The following is a 24,062-nucleotide window of genomic DNA, read 5'->3' on the forward strand; positions in this document are numbered from 1 at the left end:
TTATGTCTTTATTAGGGAGAGGCCATTTAATTGTGGGAGGGGGCAAAGACACATGTTTTGAAATGTGTTTCTTGCTCTGACTTTCTTATATACATGTAAAGGACACTGTGCCATTCCTTTTCTTGCTTTAAATAATTCGCATCAGCTATACTATAACATCTCGTATTTCAAAACAAGAACCAGTCTGTAGGTATTTGTCGCTAAAAGTCAAGTCAGATTTATTCTAGTAGAAGCGTGTGTTAGAGCCAAAATGTTTTTCAAATAATTTTACAGATGGATTAGAAAAAAGACAAAAAACTGAATCAAAGATGAATGCATGAATTACACAATACAGTGTTCCATTTTAGGGCAGCTTCACACCCACTGCAGACTGTGTGGAAAGGATTTTAATATTGGTCATGATGGTAAAACAAAGAAACCTTGAATTAGCTCATTTTACAAACTCCAATACTAAGGTGACTTGTAACTTCTCTTTTAAAGCAGAACTAATAAATGCAGAGGCATTATTTACTGAGTTCTTAATAGAACACGGATTACCCCTATCAGTAGAAGACTATGTTGTTCCTTTGTTCAAACTAATGTTTTCTGATTCCAAAATTGTAGAAAATATACATCTGCAAGAACAAAATCAGCTAATATTGTTAGGTGATTGGCAGAAGATACTTCACATAAAATTGCAGAAGCCTTGAAAATTGGGCCATTTAGTATTGCAACAGACAGGATCAGTGATTATGACAAAATGTTGTACCCAGTCTGTGTAAGAAACTTTAATGACAAAAAGGGCAAAGTCATAGTGCTCTTCTTTCATTACCAGAATTAACAGTAGATTCCACTGGAGAAAACATTTTTGATTTGCTTGATAATGCTTTGAATAAACATAAGTTGGCAGAACTGTATGGGGTTTTCAGTTTATAATGCATCAGTAACGATTTGAATTCATAAAGGAGTTGCATTCTATATTTTTAAAAGTGTCTCCATAAGTGTAGATATCAGGTTGTCCCTGTCATATAATGCACCTTGCTGCAGGAAAGGCTGCTGATAAATTAGAAGGAGAATCCATGAAGTGTCAGGTTGGCATTCTACCTGACAATGTACTTAATGCACAGAGTTGATGTTCAGTGGCATCTTTATTCTCAGCTAAAAGATCCAATAACTGGAAGATATATATTTCCTCTTCTTTGTCAGGTTATAAAAGGAATATTGGTTCTTTACCATTCTAATGCTGACTGTGAGAGATTGTTCAGTATTGTTAACAAAAATAAAACTGAATTCAGATCTAGGCTCTGTAACCCAGCACTTGGTTCTCAACTGGTGTGCAAAAACATTCATAATCTCAGCAGGTGCAAAGTGTTTTGAAATGCAGTATGAGAGACTGTTGCTTTTTAAAGCTCAAAGTGCTATATATGAAAATTTTAGGCATTACTTGATGTTAAAAGTCCAGAAAGGGTAAATAAATAATTTTGTACATATGCTTATTGAATTTTGTTATGTTATATGTGGATTACTCTTTTTGTCTACTTGGATAACACTTTTTCCTCACCAGGGGTTGGCATGTATGCTAACAGCTGCCTTGCTAAGTGCTCAGCATTAAGAGGTTAGTGTTAGGACTGGTCGACCTGGTGTCAGCTGGGTGGGACATCATAATACATGTCTGCGGCATGATGCCCCAGTACTAGACATCACTATAAACTGCAACACTGCAGACATCATAGCGATATGACTGAAAACTTGTTAAAGCTAGGTTAAATAGCCAAATCACACACACACACACACACACACACACACACACACACACACACACACACACACACACACACACATACTATCATGTAATCTTTAAAGTATATTTTCATGAAATAGTTCAGAGTTCAGCCCTAGGGTCCCGTGATTTTATAGATCTCTTGTGTTTATTAACCCTGTGAAATAATGTCATGTGTTCAGTACCAATGGATTAGATGGGTTTTCAGATTTGTTCATATCATACAATTTTTAAACAAAAACATCACATTATACAAATTTAACAATTAAAGATTTTGGGCACATTTTAAACTTTACGTCACCTCTTTTGCTTAATAAATGATTTTGTGGTTTCTTGTTGGCTTATTCTGAATCTTCTTAGACCCAAAACAGTTTCTAGTTCATATGAAAGGCAGGCTGTAATATTGAGGAGGTTTTTTGTCATATTGAGGAGGTTTTTTCACGAAAAATGCCTTAATACAATCCACATTTTTTAAATCTAGGTTTGACAGCTCTGAAGAGTGATGAGGTGCATGACTTTATGGCCAGAGACTATCCAGAGAAATACAGAGTAAGGTTATCCTTAAAACATACATACACTAGTTTCTCATTTGTTTGACGATCACTTTATATTCATCAAAGACTGCTTTCAATTTACATAACTAAAACTCTATTGTCTGAACCCCGCCCCAAAAAAAAAAACCTTTATGGCATGTCATCAAGAATGCATATGGTATCCATCAGTTTCCTACCACAAGTTTGTGACTTATCACAAGTTTGTGATCACTTCTAAACTAACATGAGGATTACCATGAAATTTTTCACACACATTCATCCTTGAGTTTTTGGTCTTTTTGGTTCTATATGCAAATGGTACCCTTAGATTATCCAAGTTAAAAATGTTGTTGATATAATCATATCAACATGGGGTTTTCACGAAGAGATGTTGCTCCTGAATGAAAATGGTGCTAATTTTAGCATACTTCCAAACCGCTGTTTCTCATGAAATGGATGGTCATTGCAATGGGTTTTTTTAATTCCCAACTGAGCATATTGTATGGCTCTTTTCCTGTTTCCTGTTGTGCATTTTGCATCTGTCAGTAATAGCTCATTTTAACTTAAAAACCACTTGACCAGTTTTGACCAAATATGCTCTGACAGCATCCAGGTATAAAGGATTTTAAGATTTATTTAAATCACGCCAATCCATTATCTACTAGATATGTCCACCATCACTAAAAATACAAAAACCTTTAAAAGACTACTCATAAGTGCTCAACATAAGTTGACAGTACTTTCAGAAAGTATCCTGGTATGAAGGGCTTTCAATTTTGTATACACTACGAAGATCCAACATGACCACATTTACTAAAAATCTAAAACAAATTAAATGCTTCAGCTAAAAAGCACTCTGCAGAATTTTACCAAATTTTGCAGAAATGCTTTCAGATTTGTACAATTAATGCTTATGAGATATTCAATTTGGCCATCAGTTCTGAAAAATAGATAAACCTTCAAATGTCATCTCAAAATTTGAAAAATGTCTTACAGAAAGAATTTCAGCAAGAAAGCTTTCAAGTTTATACAAATGACGTTGATCCTCTGTCAAATCTGGCTGCCATTACTAAAAAATATAAAGCAGAATTTAACCAAATTTGAAAGAAAACATTTTGGCATTATGGGCTTTATATTCTATAACAAGGATGCTGATCCACTCTCAGTTCTGGATACCATTATTCAAAAACAAACCTTAAATGGCTTTTACAAAATGCTGGACACAATATACTTTAATTGGACAGAAATGAACCTAGTATAAAAGGCTTTAAATGTTGCACAAATGGTTCTGATCTGTCATCAAATACAAATGGTGCTGATCTGTCATCAAACACAAATGGTGCTGATCTGTCATAAAATACAAATGGTGCTGATCTGTCATCAAATACAAATCGTGCTGATCTGTCATCAAATACAGATGGTGCTGATCTGTCATCAAATACAAATCATGCTGATCTGTCACCAAATACAAATGGTGCTACTGAGTATAGAAAGATGTCTCCTGAAAGTGTTCAGCAGAATCATTCTAACTTAAATACTGTTCATTCAAAAAGGGTTTTCGTTTCTGTTACAAATGATGCTGATACACCATCAAATATGGCCTCCATTGCTAAAAACAGAAAAACCTTGTGACAACTTCTGTAAAAGCTCTCAACAGAATTTGATTAGTTTATAACAGAAATCAGCATTCAGTGTTGGCCAATGATGTTGATGTGCCATCAGATATGGATGAAGATTTTTTTAAAAGTCGGGAAACTTATAAACCATTTTTCCCCCCCATAAAATGTGCAATGAATAGCAGAAGCATCATAGTGACGCAGCTGCTTTAGTCTATAAGGCAGATGGCATCCAGGTGAGTGATTTAAGGCCCACTTGTGCCTCTTCTTGATTCCCTTCCTTCTTGAAATACGTAGCTTTTAGGTCTACAGGTCATAGATTAGAGGTTATGGGATGGCCTGTTGTCTATTGTCCCATGTCATCAACCCATTAGTACAAGTGTGTTATCACTACTCTTCCCAAACCTCTTGGATAATTGCCATGAACCTTAACACACACATTCATCCCAATATCTGATTGGTCCTAAACGAAACTGGTGCTACTGGGTTATAGCCACCACAGTTGCCATTAGCTGGTAAAGGAAAGTAACATTTCCATTGGTCATAATGTTACCACGTGATCAAAATGAATTGTGTTTATTTCTGTATGAACTGTAAGGAGAACTACTTTTCTAAGACTACCCACTTCTATAAATAGAGTCACGTATACAGCATAAGATAAACACTTCCAGTTAAGGCAGACATGAAGTAATCATTAAAGTTAAACAACATTCTAACAATTAATATATAAAAAATTGAATAAATTTGGCTTCCATTGGATGAAGGACTGGAATTATGATGATCTTATTATGATCAAGCAGGACAATCCCAGGTGCTATAAATAGCTACGTAACAGAAAACCCCAAATATGTATTACTACACTCAGTTAAGATTTCTGTTTTTTAATGATGCAAACAAAATAACATAACAAATAATTGAAATTCCAATTATGAGAGTTTAACGTTTTTTCTGAGTTTATCTTGGTATAAACTGTCAGTTGCCTACTCACACAGCTTACATAACGCCCGAACAGACCTCAAAAGAGTTCATCCATCTTTGTTATCAATTATAAGAGTTATGCCCCTTGTTGCCCATCTTTCTGATTTATGTTTCCACAGGATATCTTTTTAATGGTTAGTTGGATCTGAACCAAATTTATTACGTTTATATTGATGAGAATTGGAAGAGTTTCATTTTCAGGATTCTGTGACTTCATGTACGTTAGTTATTCCCCCTGATTGCTTGTCTTCATGATTTTACTTTCCACAGCTTAATTTCACCAAGGATTGTTGGATTTCAGCCAAATTTGGCACATGGTTTCAGCTGTTGAAGTCTTGATTGGGTTTGATATCTAGCATTCTGCAACATCATTTACAGAAGTTATGACCCTGCCAAGAAAATTATAGCGTGTGAAGGTCTTTGAGTTGTATCCACTATTAAATGCTCTAGTTTGAAAGAGATATGGATGAAATAATACTACGATGTTTGTAACTGTGAATTATTTCAATGTGTGCTTCTTTTTATGAGTTTATCAAATTGGGTATGGTAACAATGTGAAAAAGAGAGTACCAAGTGATTATTAGGATCTACATCACTTCAACATAAAATTAATGCTCTAAAATTTGTGTGTAAACCAGGCAGCAGCACATGCATATGATTGATATGGTTCATACGTTGTGTTTTGTAATATTTTGTGTGTAAGAATGTGCATACATACAGGTCTAAATATTTTATGTGGGCTTTTACATTATTAATTGTAACAGTAGAATAATATATCGAGCATAGAGTGCATGTACATTTTATTGACTTGTGAATTTTACTCATTAATTTATTAAATTTATTAGCATTGCACTTGTATAGGAATTACTATTCTTTTTTTCTTCAGGATTATATGAAAGTGTTACATGAAAGAGAAAAACAGAATATCAGCAACAAACATAGGGATTACGAAGTGGTATGGCATTGTTTATATATTTATGATGATGATACATAATTTTTAGAGTGGTCAGCATGTGTAAATTTTTTTAGATTGGTAAACATATGTAAAGGGTCAGTGTTTGTAATAGGTCAGCATGTGTAAAGGGGTAGCGTGTGTAAAGGGGGCAGCATATGTAAGGGAAGGCACCCAATCACCCTATCTGTGCATGCTGGTTTGACAGTTTCTTCATCACTGTTGCCAACTGCAGATCAATGTGCAAGTCATCCCAGCTGACTAAGTGTCCTGGCTGACCCCAGAAAGGTTCAGATTATCCATACAGAATGGTCCCTTCATCTATAAAATTGGGGACAACTGATGATCGAAATTTTGAAAAATTATGGACCACGCATGTGCCACCTTTATCTCATGGGTTCAAGACCCAAAAGCTGGGCTGTGGATGTATTGTCAATCAGTTGGTAGGGGTTATGAGCATTTCCCCCATGGTCTTACTACCAAAAATAATTATAGGTTACTACATTTGTATGGGAAAATATGAACGAGTTTTGGCAAGGAATACTGCACAAACATGTGAGTGCAGTATATCCTTCCGACAAAACGAGTTCATATTTTCCCATACAAATGCAGTAACCTTTTCATTATATGCTCATTTTTTTATTCGACCTAAGGTTTAATTATATAAACAAAATACACTACAAGAAACAACGTAAATGAATGAATGCCATATTCCAAACTAAATACACAAGCGCAGATTTGACATTACAAAATGACATCATTATTAATGCGCATACAGCTCCGCCCAGATAAATTTGAACTTAGTCGCACGGTCGACATAACTTTCGAAAGAAAATGGCGTGTCTAGTTAAAATTGAAATTTGCAGTCTTATTGTGAATGAATGCGCATTGCAATGAATTTTCCATTTGATCTGGAGTGAATATATTTTGGTATTTTGTTTCAATTCGACGAAAGTTTGTGATTTTGGACTGGATTCATCTGTGCAAATTATACATGAAATACATTGGATTGAAGTGGCATGGGAGAAGCGTGTTTACGTCTGGAGATGTGTTTCTGTTTCTGTCATTGAATGTTTGAAATCATAACGTGGGAAAAATATGAAGTCTTTCAATTGCAATTTTCAAAAAGACACTATAGAATTTAATGTGTATTTCATTTTGAGTGCAGTAAGGAGGATGCAATTGCACTTATCATCAAAATTACAGCACAATTTCAAAATATGTAATCCAGATTGAAAACCTATGACATGGCTCATGTAATTTGGATGTGCAGAATTAAGAAAAAACATTTTGAGGAAATTCAGGATGTAAAACTGTAAGTATATTTTATTTTGCCATTCTTATCACCAGATAAAGAAGACAGTATATACCTTGTCACTTGTATGTTATTTGTAAGGACATAATCGTCCTTCTTTTATATAATGTAGCTAGCCTAAAATCCATAACATTGTATCAACGTGGAATGTGCCAAAACAGCTGGGTTTTTTATTGCAGTCCATGAAGCATGTTTTAGTTCATTCAGAAACAAATTTAAATAACCACAACGTAAAGAGCCTCTTACGCGAGTATATATGATTTGTTTACAAATCAGAAGTGCTGGTGTCTGCATCATTGTTTGTTTACAATAGAAAGTAGTTCCTTTATTCACATGAATGCTATATGTGTATTGTCATGCGCATTCAGTATCGGGGAATATTGAATGATTCTGACAATGTAAAGTTAACGGGGAAAAAAATGAGCATATAATAATTATAGGTTACTGCATTTGTATGGAAAAATATGAACGAGTTTTTTGGATGGAATACTGCACGACCTTGGGAGTGCAGTATATCCATCTGACAAAACGAGTTCATATTTTCCGATACAAATGCAGTAACCTTTTTATTATATCCTCATTTTCTTATTCTACCTAAGGCTTAATTATATAAACAAAATACACTACAAGAAACAATATAAATGAATGTATGCCATATTCCAAACTAAATACACAAGCACAGATTCATCACTACACAACAACAACATTATTAATGTGCAAATAACTCTGCCCAGATAAATTTAAACTTAGTCGCATGCTCAGCATAACTTTCGAAAGAAAATAGCTTGTCTAGTTAAAATTGAAATTTGCAGTCATATTGTGAATGAATGCGCATTGCAACAACTTTTCCATTTGTTCTGGAATGAATAGATGTTGGTATTTTGTTTCGATTCTACGAAAGTTCTGTGCAAATTGTACATGAAATACATTGGATTGAAGCAGCATGGGAGAAGCGTGTTTACATCTGCAAGTGTGTGTTTGTTCTGTCATTGACTATTTTAAATCATAATGTGGGGAAAATATTTCATTTTGAATGCAGTAATTGCACTTGGAATATAGTCGAAATTACAGTACAATTTCAAAATGTGTAATCAAGCTTGAGAACTCATGACATGGCTCATGTAATTCGGATTTGCAGAACTAAGAAAGTGTATTTTGAGGAAATTCTGGATGTAAAACTGTAAGTATATTTTTTTGCCATTCTTGTTACCAGCTAACGGAGACAGTTTATGCGTTTATAGCTTGCATGTTATTTGTAGGTACCAAGCAATTTTATGAAATCTGGTGTCTATCGCAAAACCTGAAACAATGTATCAAAAAGTTAACATGGAATGTAGCAAAGCAGTTGGTATGTTGCAGTCCACGAAACATCTGCTTTAGTTCATTCAGAAACAAATTTAATCAACCAAAACATATTGTGCCTACTATGCGAATGTACATGATTTGTTTACAAAGTAGTTCCTAATACACTATTGGGCACATGTGTCCTGCATGTGAGTGCAATATGAAGGTGTTCAATATCGTAAAATATTGAACAATTCTGATAATGTAAAGTTAATGGAGAAAAAAATGAGCATATAATAATACAGAATATAGGTGGCCAGAATTGCAAAATATTTCTGATGTTCACTCTCCAATGAGTCACATACTAAAATGATTGCATTACTTAAAAAGCTTCTCATCCATCTGCCATGCAAGCATCTTGTTGGTATTTCACTAGGCTGTAAAACAAGTGATCCCTGAGGGTGGCAAGGGAAGGTAATAGGCAAGAGTTATTGTCCTCTGTATGAATTTTTGGGCTTTTTTTTCTCTGGACTGGATTCAGGAGGTAGCAGGCTTATATCTCCAGATATTAATGTGATTGGGTAAGTGTTCTCAAAGAAGCAAAATTTACTTAATGCTTTCACAGCATGGTTGAACTTACCAAATTTGAGAACATTTAATAATGTTAACATACAAATTACAGTAGACCGTTCTGGTGGCCTAGTGGTTAGAGTGTCTGCCTCGGATGTAGGAGGTAATGGGTTTTGATCCCCGGCCAAGTCATAACAAAGACTTATAAAAATAGTACTGACAGCTACCTCACTTTACACTCAGCATTAAGAGGTTAGTGTTAGGACTGGTTGACCTGGTGTCAGGATAATGCGACTGGGTGAGACATCATGATAAATGTCTGCGGCATGATGCCTCAGTATTTGACATCACTATAAACTGCCACACTGCAGACATTGTACCAATATGAAAAATTGTTTAAGCTACGTTAAAAATCCGAATCACACACACACAAATTACAGCATCATAGTTTACACTCAGTAATGACCTATGCAGAATGTTCTCACAGGAAACTAAGGCTAAGGCAGTATGGATAGAAAATTAACATAAGGAAGTATTTTTTATAATACCATGGACCTGGAATAATTCTTTAATTCTCCTTCGTTAGTGTAAAAATCATTTCCTTAATAAAATATATAAATTATCGCAAACCCCTTTAAAATAACTGTAGAGTATGTTTGATTATATTTGCATTTATTTAAATGCTGCACTCAAACCATCATACACAGTACTGATGAGGAGAATCTGTCCTTTCTTGCCAAGGCAAATAATGTTCAGATTTCATTGGGTTCCTTTCTTAATTTGCATTTTATTCTTCCAGCCCAAACTTGAAAAGGGCAAAATTAAAGAATACACTAAGAAAGCTGTGAAAGCTGCAGCCGAGTGGAACCGTCAGTTTCAGAGAGAAAGGAAGGAGGAAAGAAGGGCATACTTTGATGTGCAGACTTTTGTAAGTTCCTGACCGTGTTCTCTTCTTCTGAATATTAGTCTGTTTTTTTCATGTATAAATTGCACAACACTGTACAAAACTGTTTATGCATTTAAATAATTATAGTTGGATATATTTTTAAAGATTACTTGCATAGACTTGTCAAATGTGCAATAATTATTATTAATTTTTTTTGTTTATTTTACTTGTTGTGCATTATAGGCTATTCCTTGCTGAGGAAATGTGATTTATGATTCTTTTCCAAGGACACATCAAGACATCTGACCCAGAGTGGGGTGGGGAAATGAAAATAGTATGACATACTGTGAAATATCTTATGAATGACATTATGTAGCAACTAAAAACTATATTTTCTGAATGGTAGACTGTACACTACCCTGTTAGCCGATACAAGAAGCTACCAGTTGACGCAACAAAAGTAGATCCTTACCCAGTGGCCCTGATTCCTGGCCAGTTCCAAGAATATTATAGAAGGTCAGTACATTACTGTCAGCAGATTAGTTGACTAGTTTGCTTTAATCGCAAGTCAAAAGTCTCTTCAATGAAAATGACAACAACTTGCATGGTGTTTTCATTATGTTTTTAATGTGTGTACTTTGGCATTATTTTATATTAAATAAGGTGTGACTTTGATGGGTTTCCATGAATATTATCTGACCATTTGATGCAGCGATCTTATTAATAAATTTGATTACTATTTTTGCCTTAGCAATTCACAAAGGATAAAATAAGATGTATACAGTTGAGGGAAAATATCATAGATTAAGATGGATGTCTTATGCATGTATATTAGAAGAAGGTAGAAAAGATGAAATTTTACAGAGTTGCACACCTGCCTGTTTTAATTTGTTGCTTTCTCAACATCTGCAGGTACAGCAAAGAGGAACTCAAATACTTTCCTCTAAACACAGCTCTGTTTGATCCTCCCAAGAGGATGGACAACAATCTGGCCAATCCAGCAGATGCTGACTCAGAGGATCAAGAGGAAGAGGTAATGTTTAAAGACTGGTGTAAATGCTTAGTTCAGCATTTTTTGCTCACCCCTCCCCTTTTTTATTAAGAAAGGGAAAATACTATGTTTTGTGTGGTGTGTGCTAATATATAAAGCACACACTCAGTTTTTAACCAAGAATGATGTAAAATAATTAGTTCTGACATACAACATGCATGTTATATATATACATACATACACACACTCACACACACACATATATATATATATATATATATATATATATATATATATATAGATACATACATGTATATAGATACATACATACATGTGGTGAAAATGATGCTTTTTTTCTTATTGTGACATGGCACCTATTCATTACAAATAGTTATTTAAAGATACCATGAAAAAAGTTAAAAAGGTGGCATAATTCAAAGTATATCTTTCTAGTTTTATGGTATGATCATTAAAGAGCTGTTTTAAAGTTAACCTAGTTGAGGGAGTTTAGTCTGTTTCATCAGATCTCGTAAAATCCTCTTTGTCGTCAACTGCAACTTGACATTTCCGATATATAATGTAACAGTATAGTACATTTGTTACAGTTTAATCCTGCATTTATATTAATTTTAAACCAGTTGAGACCTGTTTATAATTTACCCAGTTAGTCTCATGAGTGTTTGCTAAGTACAAGCTTCATTGTAAATCACCCACTTTATTCTAATTTTTGGGTAGTTTTTCTCACATCATAAAATTTTTGCAGAAAATTATAATCGGGTAAGCATGTTCATATCTTGTGTTCCTTATATAAGTAACTGTTACCTATCCTTGTCGTGCCTATTTAAATATTATCACTCAATTTGTGCTTGCATCTTTTTAAAAAAGTCATATTTTGTTTATTGCTTTCAGCTAAATCTTTTTCCATTGCAAGGCCAAACCCATGCTTCCTTTCATTTCAGGGCAAGCAGGCAGGATCAGGCTCAGAAAGTGATTCTGGAGATGACAGCAGCAGTAACTCTGAGGGCAGTTCAAACTCAGAGGATACCCCTATGGAAGTAGAGACCCCAAAATCAGAGTTAGCAGTATCTCCAAAGGTAATCTTAATAATTTGTGGATTCCTTTATGCCTTGCTATGAATGTGTTACCCTTGTCAAGTGGGCCCTCCATACTTCTTTCCAGTCTTCCTTACCAGAATTACCTGTCGTTTTTGTGGGTTTAACACAATTTTGCAGCACATGATAAGCTATATACATTGTGACCTATATAGTGGAGAAGTCTGGGAAAACCTTGTGAAGCACCAAGCTACTTTATACCCACATTGGCCAAGCTGAGACTCTGACCCATGCAGACGGGTTTGATGTGTGAGGGATATGTAAAGGTGACTACTTGGCCAACCAGGACCCCTACTGTCTTGATCATTTGAGGTTTAGACAGTTTAAGGAAGCCCAAAAATTATCATTGGAGTTGATAGAATTCAGATCACCGGTACAAATTTGAGATACCAGACATGGAATTATAAAAGATTTCATATTCAGATATTGTACTTCCAGTTGAGCTTAGGCCTTATATACTTTTATAAGATTAGTTGATAAAAACAAGGAAGACGGTATAGTGAAAAAGTTGATTAAAAACAAGGAAGACATAGAGAGAAACTTGTCTAAAGCAACCCCTTGTTATTAGCATCTCTGTCCTTTGCAACGATGAAAATTATATCTATCCTAACTAGTTTTAATGATTGACTGTCCAAAAGAATATCAATAGTTATAAGAAACCTCTTTAACTGTAACTAGTGATTACTCTGATTCACTGAAGGCTGGAGTAACCCAAGTTTTATTTAATTTATCTTGTAAAAGTACATTTTTGTTCAAACCTAATTTAAGCATTGACCTAATTGTAAACTTTTACTAATTGTTGAGAAATCTATAAAGTTTGCAATCCGACTCAGCTTTTTTCATCTAATTTTATCATCTTTATTGTCTTACCTGCAAAAGGTAAGACATAGCGATCATGTCTCACCTGTAAAAGACAAGACATCAATCATGTCTCATCTGCAAAAGGCAAGACATAGCAATCATGTCTCATCTGCAAAAGACAAGACATCAATCATGTCTCATCTGCAAAAGGCAAGACATAGCAATCATGTCTCACCTGTAAAAGACATCAATCATGTCTCATCTGTAAAAGGTAAGACATAGCGATCATGTCTCATCTGCAAAAGGCAGGGCATACCAATCAGGCTTTCTCATCCATCTGACATCAGCTTCTTTTATAGGGCATTATATTCTGTTTTTCTGAATGGATCGTCATCGAATTTGCCCACAAATGCCTTAAGGGCTAAGGATCATCCATGGAGATTGATGGCCAATGAGTTAAAGGTCAAGGTCACAGACAGCAATTGTAATTTTAGGTTGATAGTCAATGAATAAAGTTTTGGATATGGTACTACCATCTACTACTCCTGTGAATGTTATCCGATATATTAAAGATAGTTACCTTGAGATATAAAATATTCCTTCTGATGTGAAGTTTAAGGCCAGACACCATCAGCAACACCATCCTGTGGTAGAGAACCTCCCAGCTTCCGGTAGAGGATGAGATCAAAAAGAGAAGGTGGGGTTGGATAGGACACACCCTATGTGAGCCACCAACCAACATTACCAGATAAGCATTGAGGTGGAACCCTCAAGGCAAGCGGAGAAGGGGCCGACCAAGAAACTTCTGGTGATGCAACCTTGAGGTGGACATCACTAAGATGGGTCACACCTGGAGTCAGCTCGAGAAGATGGCACAGGACAGAAGCCTCTGACGATCATTGTGGGCAGCCTATACCCTGGCAGGGGGGGATGAGCAAAACTGAACTAACTGAACGGTGAAGTTTAAAGGCCAAGGCCACAATAGAGAAAAAAATTGTATAGAAAAGATCTATATTATGTGTCTGTGGATAGAAATTAAGCATGGAACTATCTACAAATGAGTTTTCATCCTTGAATCATCATCTTCATGAATGCTTACTCTACATTAAATATACGTGAAGATGGTAATTCAAGGATGAAAACTGAAGGTCTTGGATGAATTGTTGTTGAATTGGAGGCATGGGGAGGGGAATTTTTGAGAAATGTATGAAGGGGCCATAACTATAGTTTCTGTATTTAGATTGTTATTAGATTTAGCAGATACAGTGAAACACTTCAGAAAGAAACCCTCAGTATACCAGAATCTCCTCAAAATCAAAGCTTGTGTGGGTTCCCAAAATTTTACTTCATCAGTATCATCATTTGTTCCAATAAACATACTCCTTTTTCTTAAAAACTGAAACAAATTTTCATCTCATAATTCAATTTTATTCTTAAAGAAAACCCATAATACCGAAATTTGGTTCAAACTTGGGAGTATATTTTAGCTGCTGAATTCCTGACACATAATGGACCAAATTATTCATGGTTATCAAATACTATATTAATTTAATTGGTGCAAAAATGTCCCAAGGGCATTCAAGGTTAAAATAATCTTTGACACATGCTGCACTGGTAAAGATTAGGAACATCAGTAGGCAAATCTGAAGTCTTTGCACCCTAAAAAAGAGTCAGCTCTTAAGGTAAATTATGAATAAATGAATACTTGTAGATAGGCCATTTAATACATATTAAATTTCTCTTCTTCTTGTCTAATTGTGATTGATGGTATTCATTTGTATAAATGATATATGCAGTGCTATATATTTTTCAGTTTAATACCCAGACTGTATAAACAAGGCATGCAGCTTTATTTTTGTTATGCTTTGCCAACAGGGACCAATCAAATAGTATTGTAAAAGTCACATTAATTCAACTGATTATCCAAGGTGAAATGACATTACATGTATTTAGTAGCCATGAGAGGGTAAACTTAGTCAAATCAAAGAGTATGAATCTTTACTGAAACCATTGTTGAAGAAACTTGGAGAAGAATTTGCCATTGGAACATTATGAATTTTACAGAACAATAAAGCATTATGAATTATGATTCATAATTTTAGTTGACTTATAATATAGTAAAGATATAAAATACGTTTCCTAAATGTTTGCTGAGATGAGGACTCTACTTCTTTGTGGAACATCTGTATTTATTCTTGTGACTGGATGTGATCTTCAGAAGGAACATATATTGTTCAGCTCATTTTTCATGAAATGTTAAAAATCCAACAGCTTTATGAACTTTGTGCACACACACACAGAGATATGCTCTCATAATGTTATACCCTCACTCTCTTTCTCTCTCTCTTTCATCATATAAGCTCTTTTAACGAGATTTTTTCACATCTGTGAAACTCTCAGGAAACTGACAATCTCTCAGAACCAAAAATCAAATCTAGTCCCAGAGGTTTTCAGTTTTAAAGAGTTTTCACTGTTTTAGTGATACAGAAGAATGAATGGGTTCATAGGTCAGAGGTCAGGATGTTGGGTTATTTATTGTGTGTATTTTGGGAGCAGCAACATCATTTCAGGCAAAACAGTAAATTTGTGGGTTTTTTGTTTGTTTTCACAGCTAGAACCAGAGGAAGCTCAGTGTAGAATCTGTAAAACTAAGGCAGAAAAGAAGAAAAAGATCAAGAAGAAGGATGAAGAACTTGTTCAGTGCTCAGAGTGCAAGTCACTGGGTTGGTTGACTGTCAGCATTTTAGATATCCAGAACATCACAGATATGTAATATAGGGTTTTTATGAAAACCTATTTATCTGAGAAATACATGTAGGAGTTTTCCATGAAATCTCTCATGCACATATCTGTATGTTTTTTTTAAAAATTTCTTTATCCTGCATTATTGAAATACTAATAGAGGAGGAACTACATCAGCAGGTTATAAGTGAGTAGCCAGTTTATATGGCATTGTTGACATGTGACTGATATTAAAATTTTTGTGTCTCCAGTATAAAAAATGATACAAGTTCTAGATTTTTGTAAATTGACCCTTTGTGACAAATTGAAGTCAGTTTGGTGAAGAATGTCATAGTTGTCTTATCCACTTATTGCCAAATATCCATGACGATATTTCTGAGATCACATCTAGTTTTATTATCAGTGAACCTTTTATGTGACTAAAATTTGTTACTTATGAAAACAGACTCTTAAAGCTTTGACAATTGAAATTTTAATCTTATAAAATGCAATATACAGACCAGTTTTTTCAAGCATTAATTTTACCCTCAATGTGATGTAGGTCATCCCAGCTGTTTAGATCTGACAAACAAAATGATTGCTGTCATCAAAACCTATCCCTGGCAATGTATGGAGTGTAAGACCTGTGTGGAATGTATGGACCCTTATGATGAGGTAAGTCTTCATTTCCATGCATTACATTCACCTACTGCAAAGTACAGACACATCTCCTTTTGCATAGTATATGTCAGATCAGGGTCTTTGCTGTTCATTTACAGCATGAGTACAACAAACATTATAGCCCCTGATATTGTCATACATTAAGCCAGTGCTGTCCAACCTTTTTGACATCATGGGCCACTGTAAAATGTTTTTCTTGAAGCCAAGGGCTGCAGCAGAAAACTGAAAAGTAACGACTATACAGCTGCTTGAGCTCTCGCGGGCTATTTAAAATCAGCTTGTTGGCCGTGGTTGGACAGCACTGCATTAAGCAATGACAGTTCTGGGTTTGTGGTGGTAAGAGAATATTATGAGTTAAAATCAGTTTTAATTTGTTGCTAATGGGAGCATATGAATAAAATAGATTGATTTTATGTATACAGCATTTGTATTGTTTTCATTTGCCAGTAATCCAAAGAGTGCATAGTTAAATCAGGAAAAGTCATGTCAGTTTTAGAACAAGTACCAAAGTACCATAGTTTGCAGGGCATGTTAATAAAATTTGCTCATCACTGCCACTGAGTCACTACAGATCCTTACAGTCAACATAGAACATAAAGTTCAACTAATCTTTTATCACCAAGTTCTGCTAGTGCTACCTAAGGCTTTAGCATTTGTGGGCAATACACCATGTTTTGTGTCTGTAATTTGAATTTTCTTAGAGGTGTTTTGTTATGTAATGTGCTCAATAGGAATATGAATTATTTTCAACCACACTTTACTTTTTATGATTTTATAAATATGTACTCATAGTCTCACAATACAACCTAATCCAGGCCAATCAGAAATTTACTTTGTATTAAAAATTTCATTTCTCATGAATTGCAGTTATGTTCTTATCTTTACATACAAAATTCTGTACCATGTAAAATAATGTTAATACCACAAGAGAGGCATTTTCTACTTATTTCTTTTTCTCGCAGGACAAGATGATGTTTTGTGACCGTTGTGACCGGGGTTACCACACTTTCTGTGTGGGTCTCAAGTCCCTACCCACAGGGAAGTGGGAGTGTGTCAGCTGTAAGAGTGCACCCTCTACACCAAAAGCCACACCCAAACCTACCACCAAGTCAAAGTAAGAACAATTAGAATTCAGTTATTAATACTTCAGTTTGAAGATAGAGGGAGAAACATTCATTTACAATTGGCCACAGATTCACAGATTGAGCACAAAATGACAGTTTTACTCAAAGTTTGGAAGTTGACATGTGTAATGAGTGTCTTTAAACTTTGGTTTGTAGTTAAATGCAGTGTAACCTGTCCAAAATGGACACCTTTATATTGTGGTTACTTAGTCTCAATGGCCATTCTAATTTTCCACTGGGAAATTTCATGTATAAATATCATGTATATAATAGTTGTTTTCTGCACTCAACAGTTTGGTGTTTCATAACCAAATAATGGTTTCTCCCAGCTTTAGGCAGTCACTAGAACATATCTACAGTGACCACTCAGTCTTTGCAAACTAAAATTTTGCTTCATGTGGAAGGCATTATTTTCATAAAGGAACATTATGTGAATCAACACATTAGCTGGCTACCAGTATACCAGATGTTTTTCAATTAAAGGGTTTCTCTTAAACACCATACCAGTATATCTCCAAAAATCAATTAGATTTCTTGGGAAGTTTCATCCATCCATCAGCAATGTCGGTCTGGTTTTGTTGTATTATCTTGCTTCAAGCATCAATAACTTTATTTTTCATTTCTTAATAAGGGGCCCCTAGTGGGCTGAGTGGTCTAAAGCGCTCTCCGTTACAGATCACTGCCATCTCACCTCTGTCTGCGTGGGTTCGAGTCTGGGATTCGTCCAATGTGGGTATGTGAGAAAGCTTCCAGTAGCTTCTTGTGGGTCGGTGGTTCTTCCCCAGGGTTTTCCCGGGTTCTTCCTCCACCATTAATACTGGCTGCCATGCATAGCCTATCACGTGCTGAAAAATGGCGTTAAACCCAACAACAACAACAACAACATTTCTTAATAATTTTGGCACATTTTTCCACCAGTGAGGATGTAATCAGAGACCATGCCAGTTTTACATTTTTAATAACTTGCATGCCATTATAATGTGGGCATAGTTGATTTTCCTTACGTTTCAATTGTTATAACAAAGATGCATTAATTGGTGTACAGTTTGCACTGCTGTTAGTTGTTAATTAAATGACTTGCATCAGTTTTCATTGTTGTTACAGGTGCACAATAACAGTGTAAAAGGTTCAGGGTCTCAAAAGACACTCTTGAGTCAAACTTCTGATTTACGAAGTGTACATTAAAATTTCATTTGTCTTTGGACTTTAGTGTTGGCCAAAATGCTCACTGTATCATAATAATAGCCAATGGCCAGATTAAATCTTTCACATGTTCACAGACTATGATACATGTACTACAGATCAAATATGATTACCTAATATGGAAATTCTACTATCACCTATTTATAGCAATGCTTTGTAATGTCAACATTTGGTTGTCATTGCAACATGAAATTTAGAAGATATCTTCATATTTTCAAGATAAAACTTGTTCTATTCACAAAAGTTTATTTTAGAGTCATTGTTGGTTTTGGATCATTAAACATGTAATATGATTTAAGTATACTTATGGTAAACAAATACTGCAGACTTTATATCGTGTATCATGTTTTCAACCCAGTTTATAAAGTGGTTTCACTGTCTAATTTCTCTTCGATAGCTAACTATAATGTAATCTGTGTACTACTAGATGTAAGAATTCAATGCATTAAGTAGCTTTTGCTTGCTCATTTCAAGTCATATGGACAAATGTCATGGTATAATGACCAAAGTGGTATGATGGGCCATGAGCCTGGGAAATATGTAGGTGTAAAACTGACTGGACAATTGTTTTGTCTCATACTAAAATGCCCATATCAGGCTTATGGAGTTTTTGCAAAGAAAACTTTGTTCAGACTTGACACAAGAATTATTAAACTGTCACTGTTACATAGGTATTTGACCTAATCTTGTGTGCAACAAATTCACTATCAGTTTTTTATTGACCAATGTCAGATTTCATCTTCCAATATATACAACTTTATACAAGTTCCTTCATTTCACATTTCTGGGGACCTTGCATTGGTTTTGTACACTCCATTTTGGTTTCAGTTTCAGCCAGTGGGCATTCATAAAGGCCATCAATTGTGTTGTCACCATCGTTAGGTCTTTTTGTCAGTAGCTAGGTCACACACCTAGATGACATCCTGTCAATTCTGTTTGAAGATATGACAGTCTACTCACACTTCTCTTCCTGGTTGACTTGTGAACAAGGAGAACTCCGATTTCTCCAACACATCATTTTGTCCATTGGGTAAGACATGGAATATTTTATTCAACTCAGTTTAGTTCCCCTCTCTTCCATGCATATTGCATGAATTGTTAAGTCTTAATGTCAACTTCCAACATGGAGTGGATTTCTGTAAAGGAGTTTTTATAACTTCTCAGTCTTCTCAATGCAGTCACAGATCTGTTCTCCTCAGTAGCTTTTTGATATGCCCACTTCCGTTGGCCCTCCTGACCCAATGACACCTCTTTTCTGGTTGCTTATATCAACATATTTCTATTCTTGACTGAGCATTTGTAGCATCACTGGAAGAACAAGGAATGGTTAGCAGCAAGATGTCCTCCTCTGGAGAACCCCCAACAATAGATTATGGTCTGCATAGATGTCAGCTCATACATTTGGTTGAAGTTCCAACCCTGCTGGCCCACATCACCATGATCAAGAGTAATTGGAAACAGAAGGAGAAGGCCTTTCATTTGCTCTTCCTGAAAATGAGGCCATGTTTAAAGCCTTCCTTGCCTAAAAGGATCTGCTTTGAGTGAAGTTGAGTCTAGTATGTCAAACAAACTTTTCTCTCAAACAAGGGAGAGCCAAGTTTTCCAGACCTTTGTATCCCAGTCTGAAACTTACTGTTTATTCAGCTCAGCACCAGCTTCTGATACCATATCAGTGTTCAGACAAGACATATTCTGAGCAGGCTCAGTTCCCTGACTGACTCATTCGTAACACTCTTGACACATAGTTGTCTTCAAATTTGCTCCTTTTGAAACTGCCTGATAATAGATCTTTTTGCAGTAAGGTGCAACCACAGGCAGTGCACCCAATTCTGGATCCACAGGCCAAGGGCAGTGGGCAATTTGTTGGTCAGTTAGGAATGAATTTGGGGATATCCTTTACCTCAGACTGTCCAGAAAGTGAATCAGAACATATAGGGTTAGACCTGCAGCGTGATTCTGAATGCCCCTTTCAGATGGGATAAATCCTGGGTCAGCATTTTATTTCATCTTCAGGTAGATGTTTACAGGAAAATCCTGGTGACTCGTAACTAGATCAAGCAACTGTGCATAGCTGCCAACCCTCACGAATTTGGTGTGAATTTCATGACTTTTTCAGCGATTCACGGATTCACGCCGTAAGACAAAAATTCACGAATTTTCCGATCCTCAATTATTTTAAATCTTTAATAAAATAACCGATTTCCCGTTAAGCGCTAGTCGTGATATTCGCAGTTGCCGTTTCGGTCTGGTACCGCTGGTCACGATATTAGTAGATCTACAGACGATTCGTAGAGTTGGCCTGGTCGCAAGCATTTTAGCCTATTTTAATCTATATGCATAAGAGTAGTTTTACAAGTGCTTTTGAGAGAAACTGGGGCCTAACCGGAAATTTGCTCCGCGCATGCGTCAAAACACTGATTCGAGTTACCGTTCAGCATAGCATGTAAGATTTTGAAAATGTCTTCACCACCAAGGAAAAAAATATGTATTACTCAAAAAGTGAAGTTTAATTTGGAATATATCAAAAATTGGCCGTGCATTCTGCCATTAAACATTGATATTCATTCATGCTTTTTGCACTCAGTGTGCCATCGCAGAGACAATGTGAGGAAGAATGTCGGTTGCAAAAAACACGTAGAAGTTGGGAAAATTAAGAATTCGCAGATTTCAGCTCTGGAATATTTTAAACCATTGGCAGAAGACCCGCAGGCTACCAACGCTTAAGATTTATTTGTGAGTTTTTTTGTGTCGAACACAATCTACCTTTATCAGCTGGAGACCATGCTAAACATTTGTTCTGACATATGTTCCCCCGACTCGAAAATCGCTTCCAAATTTTCCTGTGGAAGAACCAAAAATGCTGCAGCTCCTGTGCATTCCTCACAGCAACAGTGACAGCGAAAGAGTATTTTCTTTAGTGAGGAAAAAAAAAGACAGACTTTAGGGCCTCCTTAGCTGCAGAAAATTTGTCAGCAATTTTAGTCCCCAAGATCAACCAGCAGGCAAGAAGTCGGAACTGTTTAGAAAACAAATTTACGTTCAAGCAGTTGAGGAAGTTCAAGTCTGCCACAGTATCATGTCTTGATAAATAAATATTTCTGCATATATGTAGTGTTTTATTTTTATTTTGCGAACTTGATATAGTGTAGTATTGACGGTCGGAGTAGTCAGAGTGGATGGAGTTATTGTCATGGTATTTTTCACGAATTCGTATCCAAATTCACGACTTTTTATCCCTATTTTCACTAATTGTGAGTCTGGCAGGTTGGCAGCTATGTGTGGTTGCAAGTTTTTTATTCCTATCCAGACAAATGCTTTCTGCATGCTGACTCTTGAGAGGAAATCCTTGCACAATAGGAGTTCAGCACTTATATCATGAAGAGGAAGGCATGAACTGCTTTCAAGGCTTATGAGATAATGTGGCATGTCTGTACTGGCTGGTAACATTGTCCCCTTGCAAGCCTTAATTCAACAGCAGGCTAACTTCTTAATATATTTGAGAAGAAAAATGTAGTTCCTGTTACAATCAAGAGTTACTACTCCATGATTTCATAAACATTCTGATGTCTGTCATGGGAGTGAGGATATAGACTATGATAGGACCTTTTGGACTTGCTGGCCATTTTGATCTGATTAAGTCCTGGTCACTCACATTGTTCCTTTGACGGAACATCTTGTGTTTTGACATCACTCATTTCTTTTAAATACAAGCCTTTTAAGTTACTATCATACATGATTTTATGATAGCTTTAGATTTGGTGTTCATGGAAAATGAATTGCATATCCTCATGTCAGTCAACCCAAATTATCTTAAGTTCTGATCAGATGCTTTATTTGTTTTCATAATGTAACCCAGTTTTGTAGCCAAGAACAGGTTGCTGTCTACAAAAGGCTATCATTTCATCTCTCTCTGACATCTCACAGGACCATCCTTGCTTTTGAACATAACGTTTTGGCATTTACATTGTTGAGGCTGTTTGCTGGCATGCACTGTCAGTCTCATCAAGTTTCTGCCCTCATGATTAGCATGACAGAATACAGGTCCATTAATGGCAGCACAGCCTTATCATGCATTTGGTTTTTTGGCATGCACTGGATTCACCTGGGAATTTTTCTTTAGCAAGGAAACACAACTTGTTTCTCATTACCTTTCATGTAAGGTCTAGTGGTTTTATTGCTACATGGGGACTCCAGTCATATCCGCTAAATGATATCCATGGTAGAGGATGGATACTCATGCATGAATGATATCCATGGTAGAGGATGGATACTCATGCATAAATGATATCCGTGGTAGAGGATAGATACTCATGCATGAATGATATCCATGGTAGAGGATGGATACTCATGCATGAATGATATCCATGGTAGAGGATGGATACTCATGCATAAATGATATCCATGGTAGAGGATGGATACTCATGCATAAATGATATCCATGGTAGAGGATGGATACTCATGCATGAATCATATCCATGGTAGAGGATGGATACTCATGCATTCCCTCCTGATATTAATATTTATGTAATCTATAGAGGAAGGACATTTTTATTGTAATCTTTTGTTCTACTCCATAAATGTGAACATCCTTGTTGATGTATCACTAAAGCTTAAATTAAAGTGTATTTTTGGTATACAAGTCATCACCTAGTGGTGACAAGGTGAGGTTTAACAGCCTATCTTGGAAGAGTTACTTCTCATAGATATTATTTGTATTGTCTGTATTGTATATAGACAAGAAAGACAATTTTTGCAACTTTCTCATTTGAGAGTTAGATGAATTTAATTCTTAATATTAATATGATCAGGTAAGTATTCTTGGAGAAACATAATTTATGACAAAATATTTCTTCACACTGTAACAGAACATTAAGCTTGGGATTAACTTTGATTATTTCACTTATACTTAAGTAATGTGAAATATATTTGGATTATAGTCATCTTACTTGGTATGTGAATGCATCTTGTGTATTCAACATCAGTTTACCAATTTAGGTCAGTGTGACTAACATTTCATGGTTGCCTGACTTTGATTTTTTTTATTTACTGCTTGCTAGGGGGTCATTCAGTATGGTTCATCAGGGATGGTCCTGGCTTTTAAAAAGCGGTTGCCAAAAAAATCGCCAACCTCAATATTTTGTCGCCAATTTTCAAAAAGTGTCGCCAGAACAAGTAGTGTACATTTTTTCAAGTGTTAATTTAGTCTATAACAGGCAATGAAAATTACAAAAGATGGGTTAGTTAATACTCTAATTACAACAAGCATTAACAAAATGTTACAAAGTGCTACATGAAGATCCGTCGCGATTTTAGGGCTGCCCACTTGTTGAATGCAGTTTCAAAGTCTAATTTTTCACATCTGTACATGCTGATTCTCATTAAATTCTCGAGAGATGAGATGCAGAGTTTATTTCTGATGTCAGTTTTTATGAGGTTCATCTTACTGAATCCATGTTCACAGTCTACAGTGCTGACAGGTGACACCAGTAGTCTATCAGCAGCCCCCCCCCCCTTATGGCTAGCTTCACAAAGCTTG

General features: G+C 35.7%; 1 protein-coding gene across 2 annotated transcripts in view; it reads left to right on the forward strand.

The window, feature by feature from the left end:
- Positions 1 to 24,062, forward strand: part of LOC149805325 (uncharacterized) — a 44,018-nt gene that overhangs the window by 18,155 nt on the left and 1,801 nt on the right. For both annotated transcript variants that reach the window (XM_089949232.1, XM_089949233.1), the window contains exons 5-13: positions 2,241 to 2,308; positions 5,773 to 5,841; positions 9,807 to 9,935; positions 10,300 to 10,409; positions 10,806 to 10,926; positions 11,844 to 11,978; positions 15,409 to 15,520; positions 16,081 to 16,193; positions 17,162 to 17,313. In XM_089949232.1, the coding sequence (XP_089805358.1) occupies positions 2,241 to 2,308; positions 5,773 to 5,841; positions 9,807 to 9,935; positions 10,300 to 10,409; positions 10,806 to 10,926; positions 11,844 to 11,978; positions 15,409 to 15,520; positions 16,081 to 16,193; positions 17,162 to 17,313 (1,009 nt within the window). The remainder of the gene's footprint in view (positions 1 to 2,240; positions 2,309 to 5,772; positions 5,842 to 9,806; positions 9,936 to 10,299; positions 10,410 to 10,805; positions 10,927 to 11,843; positions 11,979 to 15,408; positions 15,521 to 16,080; positions 16,194 to 17,161; positions 17,314 to 24,062) is intronic.

The sequence above is a fragment of the Sinohyriopsis cumingii genome, chromosome 2 (genome assembly GCF_028554795.1).
Source record: "Sinohyriopsis cumingii isolate HCF-2022 chromosome 2, ASM2855479v2, whole genome shotgun sequence".
Classification (NCBI taxonomy): domain Eukaryota; kingdom Metazoa; phylum Mollusca; class Bivalvia; order Unionida; family Unionidae; genus Sinohyriopsis; species Sinohyriopsis cumingii.